This window comes from Diospyros lotus, chromosome 9 (assembly GCF_014633365.1).
Source record: "Diospyros lotus cultivar Yz01 chromosome 9, ASM1463336v1, whole genome shotgun sequence".
NCBI lineage: Eukaryota > Viridiplantae > Streptophyta > Magnoliopsida > Ericales > Ebenaceae > Diospyros > Diospyros lotus.
Window position 1 is genome coordinate 26,774,757 of NC_068346.1, and position 24,901 is coordinate 26,799,657.

Below are 24,901 nucleotides of genomic sequence, written 5' to 3' on the forward strand. Positions count from 1 at the left end.
GATCTATGAAGCACTATAGTTAATAGGCCAGTGTTAGGTGGTGGTAACCCATATGATAAGTTTGAAATTTCAACTTCGAGTCTAAGTCTCAGTTATGACGAGTTCAAAGTTTCTAAGTTCGAGTTTTTTAAATTTCACTTGTTTTTCTATTAGATCTCATGTGATATAATATTATTTATTTAAAACCAAACCTGGTCAATGCAGATAGAACATCGATACTAATGCACTGACACCACCTGCACTATAGAAAACATGAGTTTTTAATTCAGTTAAAATTAATGTTTTAATTATTATTAATTATTCTAAATGGATTGAATAACTGTGTTGAACAATCCTTTGAATCCCATTGATTAAGTTTCAAAACAGAAAATAGTTTTCGCATTTAACAATTAAACTTATTTATGGGAAAATGGAAGTGTGACAAATTGAGAAGGCAAAATAAAACAGTACTTTCCATTTAACAAACAGCCACTAACATTTGGAATAATAATACTTCAGAAAGTGCGGGTGCAGGTCTTTCTTTCAATGCTTCTGATCGCTATTTTGACTAAATCTGTTGTTTCCTGTAACAAATTTATTATTCATTCACAAGGTAAGGTACAACCACCTTAATAAAGCTAGAAAAACGTTTTAAGTTGTTCATTCTTTGTTGGTCTTCTTCCCCTTCTTCTGCTTTTGCTTCAACTGAGTAAGCCCTGCAGCTGTGACTTTCACATTTCCAATAATTGCAGCCACCAACTCAGGATCTGTGCATGCTTTCATCAACTCCTTTTCTCGGCTTGTCGCTTCTGCCACGTGGCTGAACAAGTTCATGGCCATTTTTGCAGCTGCAGCATGCATCAGAGCATTAATCAGTTAGTTAAATTCCACCACATATTTGCAACAACCAAGAGTTGGTAAGTATGTTAATCAGCTAAGAAATAAATCGACTGTTCAAATATATGGTTTTGCAAGGTTTCCATTTTGCGATGGTCGGGAAGGATGGGCTCGTTTTTATGCCTAGTCTTACCCTTACTTTACAAAGAGGCTTCTTCCACTAACTCAAGCCCAGCCCTGTGACCCACCTACCTTTGGGAAACCTCAATGTTGATCCAGAGCTCACCCACAATGAATTTTTAAGGGGTGCCCCCGCTTAATTGGGATAGGGAGATCATATTTGTACATGACCTTCCCCTGGCTATTTCGCAAAGAGGTTATTTCGTAAGTCAAACATCTGAACTTCAGTCACAAATGAACCATACCATCGCGCTACCTTATGAAGGTCCATCCTCGCTGAATTTCTAAATGAGAAAATAAATTTGACATAAGATGCATACCTTTTCCTTTCTTAGCAGTTCCAGGAATAATTTTGACATGGTATTTGTAAGACTGCAGGGCATTGTAAGGGCCACAGACAGGCACAGCATACAAGAGAATATCGTTAGGCAGTGGAATACCAGTCAAGTAATCCACATCATTTAATTTTCCTTTCTCCTCTTCACCTATCTCATGAACGTCGTCTTCTTCCATGGCTATCTTGTCGTCTTCTTCCATTGCTATCTTGTCAATCTCACTAGCATTGTTACTCAAACTCAGGCGGGAATCATCTTCCTGTGTCTCATTTACATGACCATGCAATGCTTCGTCAGAATGTTCTTGACAATCCCGAGATAGGTGACCTGCCTTTTTACATTTATAACATATTTTCAGAGCATCTCCCGTACCTGTCATTGAACAAAAAACATGTCGAGATAATCTCAAAATGTGCAAGTTCATAGATAGGCACTTGACCTCATCCAAATAGAAAAACATTCACAACAAACAGAAGACGGACACTGACAACTGCATATTTAATGTAAATGCAAACCCCTACAAAAGTTACTCAACTTCACATAGCATTATAATCCGCATCAACACCAATAGGAATGGGAAAATTATCCAAATTAATGGTTTGTGAAGAAATGTTGTGAAGTATATTGTAGAAGGGTGATTTAAGCAGGCAGGTTGCCATTGTTGCCATAAGCCCTAATACCCATAGGTAGAGTCAACTGTACAAATTCTAATTCTATAATCTCAATCCACTGGTATGTTCTGTTATATCCCATGTTATAAAAGAAAAGTTGGATTTGTAAAGAATAAGACAGGAGTACAAGAAAACGTACAGAAATCTAAGAAGATATGCCATATGCTTATCCAATATAGAAACACTAATCACCATGTTAACAATTACCAATGGCAGCGGTGCAGATATGATCTATCAGCTGGTCTAGTTTGGTGCATGATTTTGTCTCAGTTCAACCATTAAAACATACCTATAGTTGGTTTCATGCTTTTTCCTATGTTTTCTTTTTCGTCCTGCGAGTTCTTATCATTCTTTTGTATTGTTCCTGCAGACTGTAAAAGATAACATTGTCAGTAATGCAGTGATAGTCAATAGAAAATCAAATAATAAGGACAAATTGTAATTCTGAACAGCATATAAAAGTAGTTCTCCAGAGCCAAGAACTCACGCTCAGTACTAAAAGTGCAAAAATAAACAATAACTCCCATATGAGAGAATGCCAGGCATTGAAACTTATCAGTGCATAAAATCAACCGGCAGGTGTAACAAATTGGCATGATAAAAACTGCCAGTTTGGGCGTCCATTCTGCTTAGATATGCAAGGGACATGACAACTAACCATCAAGCTATTACAAAAGATTCTGATGTGAAGTAAAATTTCATATCAATCTGTTAATTCCTAGAACAGTTTGAATGTTCTGTTCTGGACTCCTTTGTGCTATCTATTAATACCAAACCTAGTAAGTCTCTTTATATTCTATATCAATTACACGTTTACTCATCAACCACTTATTAATAGGATAAATTTCACACACTAACCTTGAGATTTGACAAAATTGCACCAATTACCCGTCTTTAAAAATGACAAAAACCTCCCTACTGTTAACTTACTGCATCAATTGACCATTTTACCCCTCATTTTAAGATCCCGTCTCTCTCTCTCTCTCTCTTTCTCTGCAACCCTAGCTGTCACCACCAGTCTTGGCTTTGGCATCCTTGGCGACCACTAGCTCACCATCCTCGAGCTCTTTCTCATTGCTGGCAAGCCCATCAGCGTCGCCTCCTTCAAACTGCTGATGGCATCTAGGATGTTGCTTGGTCGGAGCCCATGACTACCACTTCATCACCACCATTACTGCAAATCACAATCAAACCCCTCACTACACCTCTGCAAATCAAACCAACCATGGTTCAATCTACAACCTGATTGATGTTCCTCTCTCTCTCTCTCTCTCTCTCTCTCTCTCTCTCTCTTTATATATATATATATATTGTCAACGATTGGGAGGCTGATCTCGTCCCTATTCTCGGTAAGGAGGATTTACCCTCTCTAAATGAAGTGATTTCCATAGTTTGTGCAGAAGAGAGAAGGGGAGTAATGCTGGACAATTCTCCAATAGAGAGTTCTACCCTAGTGTCTCTAAAAGCTCCTAATAAAGGACCTAGAGAGGAGAAGGCGGTTGGGGACAGAAACTCCCTGTGCTGTATCTACTGTAAAAAACCTAGGCACACCATAGAGAAGTGCTGGAAACTACAGGGAAAGCCATCCAAAGAAGGACAGTTGAGGGGCCAAGGGCAACGTCAAGTCTATGTGGCTAGCAGCCACCAGTTGAACAAAAGGGTCTAGAGTAGGGAGATGGCTTGGAGCTTAACAAGGCTAAGTTGAGAGATTGTGGAGCTTTCTGGAATCCCTTGACAAGAAAGTTGAGAAAGGTACCTATTCTCTCGCACTTACAGGCATTTCCTCTCATTCTCTTACCCTATATGCTTCAGGAATAGTCCAACCCAACTCTTGGATCCTAGATTTTGGGGCAACAGATCGCAAGACCCCTCTCTCACATCTTTTTATCACCTATAGTCCTTGTTCAAACTCCAAAAAAATTGCTATGGAAGATGGTTCTTTAACCACTGTTGTTGGCCAAGTGGATGTTCTTCTTAATGAACATCTCACCCTAAAAAATGTCCTTCATGTTCTTAAATTATTCACTAAACTCATCTCTATCCAAAAGCTTATCCTAGATACTAATTGCAGTGTAAACTTCCATTCTACTCTTTCTGAGATTCAGGAACAGAACATGAAGAGGATGATTGGAGTTGCTAGAGCTAGGGCTTGTCTATACTATTTCGAGGAACCGAGTGAGAAGGAGAAAAGGAGGAGGTTCCCCTTGTGTCATGACTGGTTCAATCCAACAAAGATCAGCTATGGTTACATCACTATCGTCTCAGTCATCCTTCTTTTTTTACTCTTAGGGTCATGTTAAACACTTCCATTGTGATGTATGTGAATTTGCAAAGCACAAAAGAGTGACCAATCCTTTATCTAATAAAAGAACTACTCTTCCCCACTCTCTAATTCATAGTGATGTTTGGGGCCCATCAACTGTCCACAATATTTCTAGGGCATGTTGATTTATTGTGTTTGTAGATGACTGCACAAAGATTGTGTGGTTATACTTGTTGAAAAGTAAATCTGAGGTGAGTACAATTTTTCCTACAATCTATAACATGATCAAGAATTAATTTGGGGTGAAATTAAGAAACTTAGGTCTGATAATGCCGAAGATTTCTTCAATCAGTCCCTATCAATTTTCTTTCAACAAAAAGGGATCATCCATGAATCCTCTTGCCCTTATATTGCTCAACAGAATGAGGTGGCCAAGAGGAAGAATGGCCACCTACTTGCTATTATCAAAGCACTTATGTTCTACCATAATGTTCCTAAACATTATTGGAAAGAAACAGCTCTAAACAACTACTTTTCTTATCAACAGTTTTCCTTCTCAAACTCTCAAATCTCATAGCCCAATCCAACTCCTAACCAAACACTTTCTTGATGTTCATGTCACTAGTTGTTGGAAACCTAAAGTCTTTGAGTGTGTATCATTTGTTCATGTCCATACTCCTAATAGAGGCAAATTAGATCCTCGTGCTCTAAAATGCATCTTCATTGGATATTCCTCTACCCAAAAAGATTACCGGTGCTACCATCCCCCTTCTAAAAAATTCTGTGTTAGCTGATGTGATTTTTGTAGAAAACATTCCTTATTTTGGCCATTCTCATCATAGTCAAAATTCAATCTTAATAGATAGGGATCAGGTTCCTTCTCTACCTGATCCTAGCCTGTTATCTATCACGACCCAAGGGGAATTAGAGGGGTAATACTGTAATTAGTTACAATTGTTTGTTAGGAGATGCTATTAATTCTATTGAAGTGCACATGGGTGTTGTGTGCTGTTTTTAGAATATGCTTTCAGTGAGTAGTTAGTGATGCCTATAAAAGGCTACTTGAAGGAGGATGGGGGTTATGTTGTTGAAGGAATGAATTGAATTTCTACGTGCTCTCTCTCTCTTAATTCTCCTAACTCTCCCATGGTTCTTCTTCTCTTCTCTCTCAATTATCTTTGCTCCTATTTTGTCTCTCCCTCCATTCCTTCTCTTCCTTTCCCGCATTCTTACTAAATTCCTTTCTAAATCCCAGTCAAACCCTAGGATTGTAACATTTGGTATCAAAGCCAAACCATCCTCAGCTATGTTTCTGTTGCGGATCGGATTTGAAGGAGAATCAAACTGATGCTCGGTAGTGTGCTGCTCACTCTGATTGGAAGCTGATTCTAACCCAAATCGAGGAGGCGACAAGACCGAAGCAGTCAGAGGGGAAGACGATTCCGACTCGCGCTCCGTGGGGTGCTGCTTGCCTTGACCGGAAGACAATTCCAACCTAGACCGGTGAAGTCTCTGACCAGTACGCGGCTGTGTGCTGCAGTTTTGATTGGAAGGCGATTCTGACGGTGATTGCGGACTTAGGTGGTCATGTGCAATTGAGTGAGGTGAAATTAGGACTGCTGAATTTTGATTTTGAGGAAGGTGAATTGGATCTAGCAGGCGAAGCAAATTCTTAAAAGGTGGATTTGTAGAATCCGATTGTCGGCTACTGCATCATGACTTAGGTTGCAACTCGGAATTGTGGATTGTCAAACCACAACAGGTGACGACGTTGATCAGACAGTGATTCTTGTAATTCCGATGAATTCAATAGAGTCGGATGACTCGCGATAGTGATTCTGGTAATTTTAACAGCTAATTCAGGATTGCTGAAGTTAGATCTAAGCAATTCCTAGAAGCAAATTAGGTTTATTGAAAATTAGATCCAAGTTTGATTAGAATTTGAAGACAAATTAGACCAATTGATTCAAGAGGCCGGTTGATTCTCAGTTGTAATTGAGAGCAATAATTGATTTTCTATTTCCTAGAGGTTGTTAATCGATCCTTTGTTTTAAAGGTTGTTGCATTATGTGATTCGGATATAGGCGAGGCGATCACGGGAGATTGCTGATCACAATCGGTCCCTTTTGAGGCAAGGTTGGATGTTTTGGAACTAAGTTTGAAGTAGACTTGAGAGGAGGTGAGTCTGGCAGAGAGCGTGACATTGGCGAGAAGTGAATCTGAGCGATCGAAGCCCATCGCAGTCGCTATTAGATTTCAAAAATACCAGAGCGAGGCGGTTTCCGGCCTTGCGATCGAGAGCTTGACAAATTCTCAGGTGAACTGCAAAAGCATTCCATTTCTAGAAAGCTAATCGAAGTTGTTCAGATTAGCGATTTTCGGAAGTAATTGCATAGTAGAATTTTTGGTTTTAGTGTTACTCTGCGAAAGTAATTGCGAAGCGGAAGTGTTGGGTTCAGAAGTTGCATGGTAGGTTTCCGAAATTGCTCAGAACAAGTTATCTTCTAAAACTGTTCAAAGCTAGTAGGTTGTTTGGGGGTGACTCATAAATTGATTTGAAGGCTGTTCAATAGCAGCTAAACATTGACTCAGATCTAGCCTTCTGGGAATTGAAGGTTGCTAAATTTTAGTATCAAAATAAATTTCCAAAGAGATCCTTAGAAGCTGAGCAAGAGGTTGTTACAGTAATGAATTTTCAAGGAATTGAACGGAGGAGATGGCTGAAGGACTATGTGCCGCAAGAAGAAAAGGAATCAAGGACCTCAGTAGATAGCTAGACGACTTTTTGATCCTACTTTCATATAAATTTCAGGTTAGTATTAAGTTGAATGTCTCTCTAAGGAATATTATGCTTCCTTAATTCAGATTGGATATGAGAGTTGCAATGAAAAGCATGGGTTACAGCCTAAAGGTTATACTAAGAGCAGCCAGCAGATTTGAGGCATTCCTAAGATTGTTGCGTCCCTAAGACTAGGAATGGATGATGCAGAGGAGGAAAACTTGGGACGAGGAGTTGGGGGAACTCACTCCACACCCCCAGGCCCACGGATGGACATTCTCGCATTTGAAAGAGAGAGGCCTAGATAGTGGATCAGGAGGTGCAAGTGGGTGTTCTATCAATATTGGATGGCAAAAAGAGAGAAGGTTAATATGTCTACAGCCTATTTAGATGATGTAGATGATGCTTGGTTCCAGAATTAGTGCAAAGGGAGGGTAGAATGGAGTTGGCTAAGGTTTGTAAGCGACTCGTGTACCCAGTTTGGAGAAAGGACCAAAACCGTTACTATCAAAGGAGCTTCTAAGGCTGCTAATTAAGTAGTGCAAGAAGCTGATGAAGTAGCAGTGGAAGAGGAAGATGGTGTTCATGCAGCCAATGAGAAGTATGAGGCTGGTGAGGTCCTAAGAATGGGAATGGTAGTTGCAAAGAATGAGGAATTATTTGATGAATTGACAGAGGAAGCAAAGGCCATTGCTGTAGCCTGGGTGCCTAGTCCAATATTTTAAGAACATTCTAATATTCAGAAGGGAACCTTGAGAGGCTTGGCCTTGAGAATGAAGGGTCTAGACATACTACTCCCTTGGTCTTGGCTCTGGAGAGGGTTGAGGAGTCCATAACTTGGGTTAAATCAGGCATCAAGATCACGACGACAATCCCAACAGGAAAATACTTCAACTACTATTGTGAATATGTTTGATTCCAAGCCATGTGACAGTCTTGTTGTCTTTTCAGTTGGAGCAGACCAGCTTCTTGTGTTGGTCCTAACAAAGGAAGAGCAAGAGATTAGGAAAGTAAAAGAAAAGAGAAAAAGCCTAGAAGGAGAAAGAAAGAAAGAAGCATAAAACTAATAGAGAAAGCTGGGATTGGGTGAATAATAACTAAATGGTAATAAGTTTCTTCGGGACAAGAAACCTTTCAAGGAGGGAGAATTTTCATGACCTAAGGGGAATTCAAGGGGCAATACTATAATTAATTACAATTATTTGTTAGGAGATGTTATTAATTCTGTTGAAGTGCACATGAGTGTTGTTTCCAGAATATGCTTTCAGTTAGTTGCTAGTGATGCCTATAAAAGGCCACTTGTAAGAGGATGGGGGTTATGATGTTGAAGAAATTAATTGGAATTTCTGTTCTCTCTCTCTCTCTTAATTCTACTAACTCTCCCACGGTTCTTCTTCTCTTCTCCCTCAATTATCTTTGTTCTTGTTCTGTCACTCCCTCATTTTCTGCTCTATCTTTCCCGCATTCTTACCAAATTCATTTCTAAACCCTAGCCAAACCCTAGGGTTATAACATTATCATCCTTCCTCCCATCAGCTATTCTGAAGGATTCACCAAGTATGATACTGGAGAAGCCCTCACCAAGTACTCCTTGCCCGTTATAGGTATACTCAAGGAGGAAAGGGCTGGTTTCTTCCCCTATGTAGGTCCTAGCATCCAATTCTAGTCCTGAACCTGCTACTGCCAACACTAACAATTTCAACAGCTCTCCTGACAACTCACCAGGTAATTCTTGTGCTGAACCTTAAATACCTATTGATGAGCCTATTAAACCTACTGAACCCTTACCTAAAACAAAAACTTCTAGGTGTGATCTTGATTGGCCTATTGCACTTAGAAAGGGCACTAGAACCTACACCAAGCACCCTTTATATCTGTTTCTATACTATTCCAAGTTGTCATCTCCACATAAAACCTTTCTGATCAACCTTCATACCATTCCTATTCCCAAAACTTTTTCTGAAGCAATAGGGAATGAGAATTGGAAGAATGTCATGGAGGTCGAGATGGCAGCCCAAGAAAAGAATCAAACATAGGAGCTTGTTCAATTGTTCGGTGGGTTGCATATGGGTTTATACAGTAAAATATAAGTTTGATGGCTCATTGGATAGATACAAGGCAAGGTTGGTGGCTAAGGGATATACTCAAGTGTATGGGATAGATTACCTAGATACCTTTGCACCAATTGCAAAGTTAAATACAGTTAGGGAACTTTGGCTGCTAATTTAGGCTAGCCATTGCAGTAATATGATGTAAGAGATGCATTTTTGCATGGGGATCTAGAAGAAAAAGTTTTAATGGACTTACCACCAAGATATGGCCCAACCACTCGGGAGAAGGTAATGTGCAGACTAAATGTTAAGAGTGGAAACACAACAATTCCCCTTGATTTCCTCAGCCCAATGACTCACAAAAATCACTCACTACTTCCAAGAACACAAACGATAAAAGAAGGAAACAAAAACAAACAAAAAACAGTAGGAACAACAAGAGATTTATCCTGGTTCGGTCTCAAAGTAAAACCTACGTCCAGACTGAAGCGCCTCCTTCCAATCCACTATCTTGAAACAACCATTAGGATGATTACAAAGAGTACCCGAATCCACTCTAGCCCATATACCCTGAAAACTAAATGGATTCACGAGATTACAAGACTTATGCCCAGCCTTACTCTCTCAACCTCTCAATCAATCCCAACCCACAAGATAGAAATAGAGAAAACTCTCACAATGAAGCACACTACTGCCTATCCCCACGATCCCTATTTATAGACCATAGGGATGTGAGTTTACAACTGCCTAACCGACTGACCGGAATTAACAAGCAATAAAACTCGGTTAGTCGCCCTTCTAGAAACATACCTTCTAGAAGAATACTTATTCTAACCCTAAAACAGAAAAGAGAACATACAAATGCCAGCATACATGAACTATTTGTTTACAAATATAATTCTAATGTAGTACAAATGTCATAACACTAAAAAAGGCTCTATATGACCTAAAACAGTCCCCAAGGGCCTGGTTTGGCCGGTTTACAAAAGTGATGCTTACCCTAGGGTATAGACAAAGCCAAAGAGATCATACCCTAGTGAAAGTGTTAATAATGTATGTGGATGACATTGTAGTCACTGGAAATGATGAGGAAGGCAGAAATAAACTCAGAGTGTTTGATCAGTGAGTTTGAAATTAAGAATTGGGGAGATTGAAATATTTCTTGGGCATAGAAGTAGCACACTCAAAGGAGGGAATCTTTATTTCTCAGCAAAAATATATTGGGGACCTCCTAACTGAAACCAAAATGCTAGGTTGTAAGGCAACAGATACTCTGATTGAATCTAATCACAAGTTGGGAGAGGTTCCTGAAGACAGTGTGGTTGACAAGGAATCCAATCAAAGGCTAGTGGGGAGGCTAATTTATCTAGCCCATACTTGACCAAACATTGCATGTGCAATAGGAGTAGTCAGCTAATTCATGCACAATCCTAAAGAAACTCCCTAAGGGCAATATGTAGGATACTGCATTACTTAAAGGGGAACCCGGGAAAGAAATCATGTTTAAGAAAGTAGACTGCATGCCACTTGAGGCTTACACGGATGCAGATTATACAGGGTTCATAGTGGATAGGAGATCCACATCAGGCTATTGCACTTTCCTAAGAGGTAATCTAATGACGTGGAGAAGTAAAAAACAAAGTGTAGTGGCTCAGTCAAAAGTCGAATTCAAGTCTGGCTCTAGGCGTGTGTGAGTTACTATAGTTGAAAATATTACTTGATGATCTGAAAATCGAGTGGACAGCTCCTATGAGATTCTATTGTGACAATAAATCAGCAATAAGCATTACTCACAATCCAATCCAACATGACAAAACTAAGCATGTTGAAGTGGATAGGCATTTTATCAAGGGGAAGTTGGATGGTGGTCTGATTTGTACTCCATACATCTCATCTAATGATCAATTAGTAGATGTGCTAACTAAAGGGTTACCTGCAGCCGTGTGTCGAAGGATGATCAGCAATCTTGGAATGGATGACATCCATTCTTAATCTTGAGGGGGAGTGTCAACGATTGGGAGACTAATCTCATCCTTATTCTCGGACAAGATCAGATCATTTTGATTGTGATTGATTTCTTGATTATATTTTTCTTTCTAAGTTAGAGAATGTATCTTCTAGATGCTGTAAATTTCCATATCTTCTTGTATCCTAATTTGTACAGGTTTCCAAAACTGAATTTGGAAACTATCCTATTTTGTTTTTAGGAACTTCCTAAGTTGATAGGAAGGCATGTATACATTGAGATCATTCCCTAACAGATGAATAAGATTGAAACATTATTCCCACGACTTCTTTGGCATATATATATATATATATATATACTTCTCTCTCTTCATCCGGGTTTGAGATCAAAGTTTCAAACCTAGAAATCTGGGTTTGAAGCTTTGATTTGAACCCAGAAATCTAGGTTGGAGAGTTTCTTGAAATCATAAATCTTGGGTTGCAAAGTTCTCGAGCCCAGATTTCAAGGTTGAAGCTTTGATTCGAACCTGGGTTTGAAACCAGAAATGGTTGTCAACAATGGCACTTGAAATTTTTCTTAAGTTTTTTAGTTTTTTGTTATAATAGTGGAGATGAGCAATTTGGAAATTTAAAAAACATTTAACAGGGGTTTGTTAATAGCAGGGAGTAAGTAATCCACACTCATAAAACTCAAGAGAGGTCTATGCTATTTCTAAAGCACATGGGTGGTTAGTGCAATTTGGTCAAACTTTAGAGGTGGTGTGTGAAATTTACCCTTACAAATATGAGCAAAACTTAAGGTTTATTTTAAACTATTGCATGTTACCAAAGAATTATCTAGTTATACTTTTTGCTCCAAGATGTCGCATTCTAACAACAGTAGCAGCAAAACATAATTATATTACGTTCAGAGATGAGTAGAAAAGTGGCTAGAGCTATATTATTATAAGAGGAGAATTGTGCAAAATAACTTCAACAGAAGCCTCTTAAATATTGCTAAAGGAAAGAGTGAAAAAAATGTTCCAGTTCAAAGGACTAAAGCAGTCAACAGACAAGCTTTTCTTTAGTGGGGTTAGGTAGAGGCAAGTAAGTAATCCACAATCATAAAACTTGAGAGAGGTCTATGCTATTTCTAAAACACATGGATGGTTAGTGCAATTTAGTCAAACCAGAGGTGGTGTGTGAAATTTACCCTTACAAATATGAGCAAAACTTTAAGGTTTATTTTAAGGAAAATACTATTGGTACACCTTTGTGTACACCTTGGGCTACATAAAGGTGTACCGATGACAAAAAGGTCCCTCATGAGGCGCATAGAGGCGCGTGAGGCGCATGTGAGGCCCAGGTATTTTAGTCATAATATCCCCTTATGTAGTCCAAGATGTACAAAATAGTTGTACATCTAGCATGATTCTTATTTTCAAATTTGCAGGTTACCAAAGAATTTTCTAGTTATACTTCTTGCTCCAAGATATCCCATTCTATGAAGTTCAAAGCGGAGTAGAAAAGTGGATAGAGCTATCTTATCATAAGAGGAGAATTGTGCAAAATAACTTCAACAGAAGCCTCTTAAATATTGCTAAAGGAAAGAGTGACAAAAATGTTCCAGTTCAAAGGACTAAAGCAGTCAGCAGGCAAGCTTTTCTTTAGTGGGGTTAGGTGGAGGCGAGTAAGTAATCCACATTCATAAACTCGAGAGAGGTCTATGCTATTTCTAAAACACATGGATGGTTAGTGCAATTTAGCCAAACCTCAGAGGTGGTGTGTGAAATTTACCCTTACAAATATGAGCAAAACTTAAGGTTTATTTTAAACTATTGCAGGTTACCAAAGAATTATCTAGTTATACTTCTTACTCCAAGATATCCCATTCTAGCAACAGTAGCAGAACATAATTATATGAAGTTCAGAGCTGAGTAGAAAAGTGGATAGAGCTATCTTATCATAAGAGGAGAATTGTGCAAAATAATTGTTGTTTAGTTTGCATCAAGTTTGTTTTTTAAGAAATCAGTGAAGGCAAGTCATTATTTCAAGCAACTAGGTAGCAAGTTAGGGTTTTTTTCTAACGGTAACTAATTAGTTGGGGGTATAACCGGTAATGTCATGCCCGGTTATTTCCATTTTATTGTTGGCCCCTATTGTTCATAAATAGAGGGCAGGGGGTAGTCACTTAGAAAATGAACAAGTGCATGTGATGAGAGGAAAGACTAGTGTGGTAGTTATTTGTAATCTTGGTAATTCTGTATACTTGTGAGAAGACTGCGATTGTACTGATTATTCAAGAATGGTATAAAGATTGCTCTCGAGGGATTGAAGGCTGGATGTAGGATCATCTCAATAGATGATCTGAACCAAGATAAATTTGGTGTTCTCCTGTGGTTTGCATTCTATTTCTTGTTCATTTCAATTCTGTGATTGTTTATTCTGTTTTATATATATTGTTATCTGCGTGTGTGTATCCTATGGTGATTTGAGTGCATTCCAGTGCTCCCAAGACAACAATAACTTCAACAGAAGCCTCTTAAATATTGCTAAAGGAAAGAGTGACAAAAATGTTCCAGTTCAAAGGACTAAAGCAGTCAGCAGACAAGCTTTTCTTTACTGAGGCTATATAACTAATCAAGGAAGCAAACAAGTATTAAGAGTAATTGAGAGAGAGAGAGTAAAACAGTAGACACAGAAGTTTGGTTAGGCAATGGCAATTAAGGTGAAAGGATGCAAGTATTGACACTCACACCCAGTAAAGCCATGCGAATTCTCCTTTCTTCCTCATCTTGATTGGCATACTTCTCCTTCATCTTCTTGAGTTTACTCTTCTGTCCACGGCTGATTTTTCCATCACCACCTGCCTTCAAATGCTGTACATTTTTGTCAAGCTGGCTCGTCATACTACTGCTGTCATCTACCTCATCTTTTTCATGCTCAACAGTTGCTTCTGTGGTACTATTTTTCTGACCTTTCTTGATCTTTCTTCTTTCTGCTTTTGAGATGTAAGGTTTCTCCCTTGCTGTTGTCATTTTCTCTAGATGGTTATGCTCCTCTGCCAATTCTGCTTGAGAAGAATGAAGACTATAATCTTTACCAGGTGGACCAGTAGCCCCAAGCTCCAGAGCTCTATCAAGGAGATCCTCAAATTGTGGGGACATAGAAGCAACACTTTCTCCAGCAATTTTAGTTTCCTTCTTGCTACCCAAGCCATTCAAGCTGGCCTTCTCTTCAACAGGAACTTCATCTGGGATTATAGCTTTAATGTCAGAACTCAAGCCATTACCAAAACCATCCTCAGATGATAAGCCTCCTGATATCAATTTACTACAGTCAGCTGATGAATTACTGACGCTTTCCAACTGCAATGTATGTTTATCGAAGACTTCCTGCTCTGAACCAGAATCAGATATTTCTTTAAAAGGTCCACTTTCTTCGATTTCATTTTTCCCTTCCTCCTCACCTCTTACCCTCCTTTCATTCAAATGAGATCCCAAGGAACTCTCATCCAAACGAAACAGTATACCAAAGCCCATAATAAGAGGGTGTGGAGGAAGAAAGTTCTTTTTCCCCCGGATCATGAAACTTCCTACTGTAAGATACTCTCCAGTAGGGGCAGTTTTGCTCACCTGGTGAGGATATACCCACCAAGCGCTAGTGACAATCTTTGAATCCCATGCCTGGCTGTGGCAAACCTACATCCAAAATAGATCATAAAGTTGAACTATCCCTATTTTAAAGATGCAAAATTGAATTGGAATAGGAGATTATCAACTTACAGTGAAGCATCCTGCTTGATTCAAGGTGAGAGGAGGCACAGGTAATTCAGGCTTGTGATTCTTGATAACAGTGCTAGATGCTCCATGGAGATCCGCATGGACATACCTATTTTATTGAAGTACACCCCAGCCCCCCAGACCCATCACAAACACACACACACACACACACAAAAAAAAGGGGAAAAATGAGAGAAGAAAAAAGAAAAGAAATATCATCATGTACCATTTTTGTTTTTTTGAATAGAATGCATATATTTTAGGAACTTACAAATCTCCTTTTGACATATAACGTTTAACTATCATCTCATTCTGTTGAGCATCACGCCCACTGATAACCAAATAATTTTCACTGCTGATGAACCAATTAAATTTCTCAAACCAATGAACTTTGCGCATATGTGAAATTGCAGCAACAGTTTTCTCCTGTAAATTATAGACGCAAAGAACTCAGGCACTTAACCATGATGATACCAAAATCTCCTTGTTATCCATGATGAAAATAATAGTTCAAAACCCAATCAAACATGAAAAGCAATAATCTTTTAGAGTATCCAATTAAGATGGTGCAAACAAGTATGTGTAAAAGCAGTCTGAAGATGTAAGAAGACTGTGCAAAGCCAACCACAAAACACAATTCACCAAATGAGATCCATCATTAACATATCAACTCTGACCTGTGAAATGGAGACGTTTGAAATTAAAACAGGATTAGACTGAAAATGTGCCATAACCAACCTTTTTCCCTCTTTAAGCACAAGTCATAACATTACCTGTAAAAACACAAAATTCTAGCGCAAAGATAATAAAAGAAAAATAAATATATACATGTGTGAGTGTTTGTGTGTGTGTGGGGGGGGGGGGGGGGGGGGGGGAATATCTACAAGATAATTAGAAATATAGAAATTAAGATAATTGATAATGAAATAATAATAATAATAAGAAAAACAATTAAAATAATGCAAAACCCATTTGAAGATGGACTTTGTAATGTCAATTCTTGACAGAATAGATATGCATGATGAGTAAAGATAAGAGTTTAGAAATTAAGATTTACCATATCCGAGTAGGATATGGATTAGCAATGGTGTAATATATATATACATGGACAAATTTAAAAGAAAAAAAATAGAAAAAATACGAGATAATGAAATAGATATACACATATATTACGATAAAGTTGGGTATAGGCAAAATTTGGAAACAAATAAATATAGAAGATAAAGGATAAAGTCACATCCATTAAATTTAGAATACAAACTAATTCCTTGATGGAGGACTTATAAGGCCAAATGCATTTTGGAATATAGATAAAGTCAAATCCTTGTTGTAATAGATATGCACACTTTTCTAAATAAATATGGAACATATATCTGTGTGTTATACCCAAGTAGGAACAGGTATACATTCTTTACTAAATATATATAGAAATAAGGATGTATCTTATTCAAAATTCATATAGGAATAGGCTTTCCAAATCCAAGTAGGAATACGCATTACTAGATGTACATATACACAGAGGGGTAGATAGAGGGAGCACAAGATGAAAGAAGAAAGAGAGAAGAGAGAAGAGAGATGGATTAAAGGAAAGTGTCATTAGCAAGTCTTTGTCTAGCCTAGTTCTTCAAAAGCTTGCGTTCAAGTACTGTCCTTAAGGTTAAACATGGTCGAAGTGAGTAGACAACATATATTGTGACAGCTAGTTTTTATTTTCTTATCAAATATCATGCATAAACAATTTCTTTTTACTTCAATGGAAGTTTGCAATGCTTGTGGGAAAAGAACAACTATTTTAAGATCCTTTTACTCTATGTATAAGCTAAGAGAAGAATGATTTCTATTTCACCATAATTGGAAAAAAACATGACTGCCAGAATATCCCAAGAATCCCAAGAATACCACAAGGATCCTTCTATGTTAGAAAGTGTATTTTCAATTTCTAAGTTTACTTGATTAGATTGATTGCAGATTCTTATGAAGTTTCTATAGTTAGTGATATGATTGGATCTCCTCTTTGTATATATATATATATATATATATGCTGCATGTACAGTTAGCAAATTAATACAGAAAAATCTTTTTTTTTTTCACATGGTATCAGAGCCCGGTTCTTAGGGCGATAGTTCGCTTCCTTCACTGGCTTGTTCTTCATCTCTGGCCTTCATTGCCGGTTGTTCTACTCTCGGAGTAAGGAACCTCTTAGGGCTTGCGTACTCCCTTTAGCCGAGTTCGTCTAGACCGAAGCAGCAACGACAGAGTCATCACAGCTACCAGCAGTCCATTCCGGCACTGTCATGTTCTCAGACTGCCAGCCCCAACAGCCACTGCTACCAGCAGTCCGTTCTGGCATCAGCCCTGTGCCGCTGTAGCTGAAGTCATGCAAACCCAGTCCTAACTGAGGAGCCCACCAGTCACACACCATCAGGAGAGCTGAAAAATCTCCATTCCTCTTACAGATTAAATGGGAGAAACTACCTGAAGTGGTCTTAACTGGTTTGCACATTCCTCAAAGGGAAATGAAAGCTCAACCATCTCCTTGGTATGGGACCAAAATCCAATGATCCGAAGTTCGCAGCATAGGACGAACAAGACTCTATGGTTATGGCATGGCTGTGGAATGTGATGGAAACATAAATCAGAGATACGTGTATGTTTTTATCCACGGCAAAGGAGATTTGGGAGACCATCCAGCAAACATACTCCGAGAAGAACGATTCACCCAGATCTACGAAATCAAGGTCAAACTGATGGCTGCCAAGCAAGGTAGTCTTTCTGTCACCGAATATACGAATATGTTGAAAAATCTATGGCAGGAGATGGATCACTATCGATCCCTCCAAATGAAAGATCAAGATGATGCAGCTACTCTGCAGAAGTTTATAGAAAAGTATTGCACCTATGATTTCTTAGCCAGACTTCGGCCAGAATACGATCAGGTCCGGGTTCAGATTTTTGGTAAGGAAGAACTGCCATCGCTGAATGAGACCATTGCCATTATCCGGGCAGACGAGAGTCGGAGGGATGTGATGCTCAAGGACTAAGTTCTTGAAGGATCAGCATTGGCCGCTCGGGTGTACAAGGATAATGTTGCAGCCAAGCAAACTGCTTCGCAGCCAGTGAGTAAAAAACCTGATTCCAAGCAGAATAGCAGGTATAATCTGGTGTGCAACTACTGCAAGAAGAAGGGACATGTTAAGGATAAGTGCTATAAGCCTTCATGGCCAACCCCAAGAAGCTGATCGCGGATATGGCAGACAACAGAGGGGGCAAGTGAATTTGTCTCAATCAAAAGAGGAGTTGGAATCCCAGGAAACCTCCAGCACAATGGGACTTGATAAACAGGATATTGAAAAGCTGAAAGCCTTTCTTGAAACTCTAGGTACATCATCCACCAATCCCGGTGTCTGCTCATTTGCACAATCAGGTATGTCTCTCGCCTCTCATGGTCATAGTGCTTCAAATTATAGGCAACCTGCTTCTTGGATAATTGACTCAGAAGCGACTGATCATACAACCTTTTCCTCAAGATCTTTCTCCAATTATACCCCCTGTTCCAGCTCCTGGAAAATTATCACAGCTGATGAATCCTCCATCACCGTGGCAGGGATAGGTGACATTTATCTTAGTTCCTCAGTCACCTTAAAAAATGTCTTGCATGTTCCAAAACTCACCATCAATCTCATCTCTGTTCACTGCCGGCTTTATGACTCAAATTGCAGCCTTACCTTTCTTCCCCACTGCTGTGTTTTTCAGGATCGAAATTTGAGGAGGACAATTGGGCATGCTAAGGAAAGCAATGGGCTCTATTACCTAGAAGCGGCGGCTAGAATCGGTGGGTCTCATCAGGTTCCCTGCTCCACTTTGTTGCTGTCCAACAGTTCCACTCTAGATTAACTCTGGCTGCAACATTGTCGTCTAGGTCATCCTTCATTCAAAGTCCTTTAGGTCATGTTTCCGTCTTTGTTTAAAAATGTTGATGTCAGTTGTCATGACCCAAGATTCCATAGAAGGTCATTATAGTAATAGACTTAAGCAAGTTGTTAGGAGATATTTTGTAATGCTGTTACAGCACATGGATGCTGTTATTTTGTTAGATGAAGCCTATATAGAGGCCCCATTGTAAGAGGAGAAGATATGATTAAAATGATAAATGAAAACTGATTCTCTCTCCACAATTCTCCCAAATTTCCCTTTCATTTCTCTCTACTTCTCTCCCTCAATTCTCGCTACATTCTCTCCCCATTTCTGTCTATTTCTTCCTCTCAAATATTCTGCTCTTCATCAGCTCCTTCCAATTGTCATTTCAATCCTAGGCTAAACCCTAGGATCATGACAAATGGTATCAGAGCGGTCGTTCTTCAGCTGTGGTTCGTGCAATTTTGATAGTCGATACTCGACGAAATTGATTGAGCATAGCCTTACCATCCTCGGCCAGTCGTTAGGATTGCAGTAAGGAGTTCGTCGAAGGTGTTGACATGGACAGCCAGAGGTTGCGACTGCCCAAGGCGAGCAGAGTCCGTCACAGGTGAAGCAGACGGCCCAGAGAGTGCGACCAAACCGGAAGTCCAGTCCAACTAGATCGATAATCTTCCTATAGGCGCGGCTGGGTGTTGTGATTTTGATCGAGAATTCCAATCGGAGTTTTGTGGGGTACTGCCGCTTTGATTGGTCAGTGATTTCGACCCAGACGGTAAGAAGCAGATCTGGGCGACTTCTTGAACCCATTGTAGTTGCTACCAGATTTCGGAAATACTAGGTGAGAGCAGTTCCTTGGCCGTCGACTCCTTCTGCTTGAGTTAATCGAGTGGCCTTCCTCGGTTGCTTCACCCTTCTTCCTCCATTATCGAAACGAGAGCAAAGCAGCCAAACCGACTCTCAAATGAGCTCCCGACAGTTTATTCATCTGACCATGTACTAGAGCTACTTTAGCAAGGAGTGTTGTTGTGACGCTCTAGACTTGAAGGCGAAGCCAACCTAAATCTCTGCGGATTCCGTTTGAGGCGAATTAAGTCTGGGCGACTTCTGGAAGCAGTGGGTGAGGTGGCGTTCATTAACCGTAAACCACAAAAGCGGAAGAGTGGATCGATTTTCTTGGAAGTGAGCAGGAGGTCCATCTGCGGCTGCGATTTCAGTAAGCCGAAGTTGAAGTGGTAACCCGGTGCTGGCTGATCGATTTGGATTGAGGAGAGGAAGGTGTAAATCTCCAAGCAAGTGAGCCCCCTCAGTTCGAACATGGAAGGCGCAGCAGGTGAGTGACCCTCGGCCAATAATTTCGGTAATTATTATACGGAAATTAGGAGCAGCGGGTTGAATTCGGCTGAGATTTTTAGTGATTCAGAGCAACAGAGTTGATTAATTTAGTTAGGCGAAGGCATAGCAGCTATTTTGGAGTCAATTGATTTTCTAGAGGCTGTTTATCCGTCGTGTTAGTCAGCCTTAATTGGAAACTTAGCTGCAGATCAGAGTGGCACAGCGGATTCGGCGGAATTCATGTGGGAAATGGACTCTTCCATCTTATCCAGCTCATTGGTTGTTGGTGCTTGAGGTTGTGAGCAAAGGGAAACAAAGCCAAGGGGAGCAGTGCATACATGGAGCCTCAATTGCAGCAGATGAATGCTTTATTTTCAGTTGAAATGGAGCTTCAATGGCAGCCAAAGAAGGCTGCATTTTCAGTTGGCAGCAACAAGGAACATAAGAAGGGGATCAGCCAATTGAACAATGGAACCAGTAGTGGGTTTGATGAAGAGTGCAAGGAATTCGGCCGAATGTTCCACGAGAAGTTGCAAGAGTTTGCAATGATACTATCTAAGAAGCATGATTACAACTTTTTGGTAGAATACTTTGATGATTATCACGGAAGTTTTATCAAGGAGGAATTCCTTGGAGTGGAGTGGGAGAATGATACTGTTTTCGGTCGAATCGACAAGGATGGTGGCTGTCAGGATAGTGCTGGCAGCAACAACAGAAAGTCCGAGGGCTTGGCTCAAGGTGTTTGGATAAAAGAAGAATTAAAGGAGTACTTTGATTCCTTTGGAAATAAGGTTGTTAATGAGGATGATCCAGATGATAATAGTGGAAGTCCAAAACAAGAGATGCTTGAGGCATTCAATCAGTTGTCTGGAATGATAGGAGACACCAAGGAATCGCTAGAATCGGAGAGTGATTCAGCTGCAGTGATTGAGGGGTTAGAAGAAGAAATAATACCTCAGGAAGTACCTACTGAAAGGCTGGAAGAGGAAAGTGGAGAAGATAAGTATGGTGTGTACGGCAATGATCAGGAAACAGCTCTAGGAAAGGAGTCTCCTGCTATTGCAATTGTTCAAATTCCGATTGGTGAGCTGCAATATCAGGGCTGGTTTTGGTTGGCAAGGAAGATTGAGTCCCTTACTATCACTGGAAATGCATGATTAAGCATGTATCTCCGGTGGAAACATCTTCTAACGTTGTGAAGATGTGTGGATTGAGTAAGGAATTTCAGGGACAGCTGATAATTGGTGGGAAGCTGAGAGAGATAACTGAAGAAGTCAAAAATTTGGCAATAAGGGATGGAACTACAGCTGCTCTAGTGGTTCTTGCTCCAGCGGTGAAATTCATGTTTCTGTCTACTGTATTGACAGAGGAATCGATTGCTGGAATTGAGGTTGTGGCAACACTTAGTTCTGAAGCTCACAAGCAAGCCTCGTCTAAGCATCTAAGGCAAGTCAGCAATTTCCCATTGCTACAGTTCCAGGATATTGCTGTTGATATTTCTGCAACAGAATAAGGCCGTGGAATGAATGGGAATAGAGTAGAGGTTGCTATGGAGGTAGATATGTCATCCTTCCTCGTGTTGGATGGGGGAATTGAGTGTAATTGGACAGCCATTGCAGAACTTGGATGCATCGGACTTGAACTTGATAAAGTTTCTTCTGCTGGAGTCTTGCGCCAACTTAGTCTTGGAATTAATCTTGAGAACCTACAAACGAAGAAGAAGCAGCCTAAAAGAAGAAAGAAGGCAAGAGGCATGACGGGAATTGTGAAAGCTGGGATTGGTTAATAGCAGTGACCAATTGTTGAAGTTCTTGGGGACAAGAACTCTCTCAAGGGGAGGGAAATTGTCATGACCCAAAATTCCATAGAAGGTCATTATAGTAATAGACTTAGCAAGTTGTTAGGAGATATTTTGTAATGTTGTTACAGCACATGGATGCTGTTATTTTGTTAGATGAAGCCTATATAAAGGCCCCATTGTAAGAGGAGAAGATATGATTAAAATGATAAATGAAAACTGATTCTCTCTCCACAACTCTCCCAAATTTCCCTTTCATTTCTCTCTACTCTCCCTCAATTCTCGCTACATTCTCTCCCCATTTCTGTCCATTTCTTCCTCTCAAATATTCTGCTCTTCATCAGCTCCTTCCAATTGTCATTCCATCTTTCTCCAATTATACCCCCTATTCCAGCTCCTGGAAAATTATCACAGCTGATGAATCCTCCATCACTGTGGCAGGGATAGGTGACATTTATCTTAGTTCCTCACTCACCTTAAAAAATGTCTTGCATGTTCCAAAGCTCACCATCAATCTCATCTCTGTTCACTGCCGGCTTTATGACTCAAATTGCAGCCTTACCTTTCTTCCCCACTGCTGTGTTTTTCAGGATCGAAATTTGGGGAGGACAATTGGGCATGCTAAGGAAAGCAATGGGCTCTATTACCTAGAAGCGGCGGCTAGAATCGGTGGGTCTCATCAGGCTCCCTGCTCCACTTTGTTGCTGTCCAACAGTTCCACTCTAAATTAACTCTGGCTGCAACATTGTCGTTTAGGTCATCCTTCATTCAAAGTCCTTTAGGTCATGTTTCCGTCTTTGTTTAAAAATGTTGATGTCAGCACACTGCATTGTGACACTTGTAAGCTTGCCAAGCACAAACGTGTGCATTTTCCTCTTAGTAATAAAAGATGTTCAAAGCCTTTCTTTCTAATTCATTCAGATATTTGGAGACCCTCACACATACACAGTATTTCTGGGGCTACTTGGTTTGTCACCTTTATCGACAACTGCACCCGTGTGACTTGGGTTTATCTCCTTAAGAAAAAATCTGATGTGAGTACTATTTTTCTGATCTTTCACAACATGATTCAAAATCAATTTGGGGTCAAAATAAAAAAGATAACGACAAATAATGAGCGAGATTATTTTAATCAAACCTTATCTTCCTACTTTCATACTGAAGGCATCATCCATGAGTCTTTATGTGTTGATACTCCCCAACAAAATGGTGTGACAAAACAAAAAAATGGCTATTTGTTGTCCACTACACGTGCCCTGATGTTTCAAAACAAAGTCCCAAACTATCGGGGGGGGGGGGGAGTTGTTCTTATTGCTACTCATTTGGTCAATCGCACACCCTCTCATACTCTGGGCTTTCAGAGTCCTTGGCACGTGTTCTCACAATTCTATCCCCATTTCACCACTTTTGCATTCCTACCCACTTGGGTCTTTGGTTGCATCGTGTTTGTCCATCTTCACTCCCACAATTGAAGCAAACTTGACCCCCAGGCTCTCAAATGTGTTTTTATCGGGTATTCCTCTACTCAAAAGGGTAATAAATGCTACCACCCCCCTTCTCGAAAAACCTTTGTCTTGGTTGATGTTACCTTTGTTGAACACGAGCGGTTCTTAGACAATTGTGGTCTTTAGGGAGAGCCACCACCACCTTCGAAAGACCATGATTGGATTAATTTCTTATCACTACCTAGTTCGCTTCTCTAACAACTTGAGTCATCGATTTCTCCCATTGAACCACAAATTGAGTCCAAGTCTCCTTCTCCTCCACCCACACTCTTGGAACCTAAACAGAGGCCACCTATTAAGTCCGTCTATTCAAGAAGAAAGAATATTATGGCCTCACCAAAGCACACTCAATTGTCCGAACTGGATTCTGACCTTGGGGTACACATAGAGGTTAGTACTTCTCCCTTACCTATTATTGACTCTAACTATGATTTGACCCTCTCAAAGCCACTTGGCAGTGAAAATGATCTTGATCTCCCCATTGCTCTCACAAAAGGCAACAGAAAATGCATAAGCCACCCTTTATCCCATTTTGTGACTTTTGATAGAATGTCACCTTCACGCAAAAGCTTCCTTACCCATCTCAACTCAATCAAGATATCACAGATTGTGTGTTATGTATCGGCAATACTTAGAAGGGTGATTGCGTAAATGTAGAATGCAAGTGGAGAAGTGTTAGGAAGGGAATAAAATAGAAATTAGTTAGGCATGTGCTCTGTTGAGCGGGAACTGCTATAAGCGGGAGTGAGGGTATAAATTTACGCCCCACCCACATTTGAAAGGATCTAGAATATTGAATTGAAATTTCTTCCTACAACTCCCTCTCGATTCTCTCTCTCTCTCGGAATCACTTCCGCGTTCCCTATTCTTCCCTTTCTTTCTCTGTGTTTCTCTCATTCTCTAGAATTCTTCCCAGAATTCTAGGGATAAACCAATCAGATCTCTTAAGATCTGACACTGTGTTTGACACACTAGACAGTGAGGAGTGGAGACATGCCATGAAAGTGGAAATTGATGCAGTGAAAAAAGTGGGAGGTGATTGATCTACCAAGAGGAAAAAAAACCAATTGGCTGCAAATGGGTGTTTTCTATGAAATACAAGGCAGATAGGCCATTGGAGAGATACAAGGCTCGGCTTGTTGCAAAAGGGTACACTCAAACATATGGTGTTGACTATCAAGATACATTTGCGCTGGTAGCTAAGATGAATACCATGAGGATCTTACTATTATTGGCATCTAATTTTGGCTGAAATTTGTACTAGTTTGATGTGAAAAATGCTTTCTTACATGGGGATCTCAAGGACAAAATTTACATGGTTTGCCCCCCAAGGTTTGACACTGGCACAAAAGGGAAGTTTCGTAGACTCAGAAAGGCACTTTATAGATTGAAACAGTCTCCCAATACTTGATTCAGTAGATTTACAAAAGCAATGCTGGCAATGGGGTATCGACAAAGTCAAGGGGACCACACCTTGTTTGTGAAACACACAACATCAAGGGAAGTGACTATTCTTCTAGTCTATGT

General features: G+C 39.9%; 1 protein-coding gene across 2 annotated transcripts in view; it reads right to left on the reverse strand.

Moving 5' to 3' along the window:
• Nucleotides 1–425: 425 nt before the first annotated feature.
• LOC127809650 (uncharacterized) overlaps nucleotides 426–24,901 on the reverse strand; it is a 62,199-nt gene continuing 37,723 nt past the window's right edge. For both annotated transcript variants that reach the window (XM_052348614.1, XM_052348615.1), the window contains 6 exons: nucleotides 15,093–15,247; nucleotides 14,825–14,930; nucleotides 13,796–14,740; nucleotides 2,292–2,373; nucleotides 1,317–1,703; nucleotides 426–827 (listed from right to left, as the gene is read on the reverse strand). In XM_052348614.1, coding sequence (XP_052204574.1) covers nucleotides 640–827; nucleotides 1,317–1,703; nucleotides 2,292–2,373; nucleotides 13,796–14,740; nucleotides 14,825–14,930; nucleotides 15,093–15,247 — 1,863 coding nt within the window. In that variant the 3' untranslated portion in view covers nucleotides 426–639. The remainder of the gene's footprint in view (nucleotides 828–1,316; nucleotides 1,704–2,291; nucleotides 2,374–13,795; nucleotides 14,741–14,824; nucleotides 14,931–15,092; nucleotides 15,248–24,901) is intronic.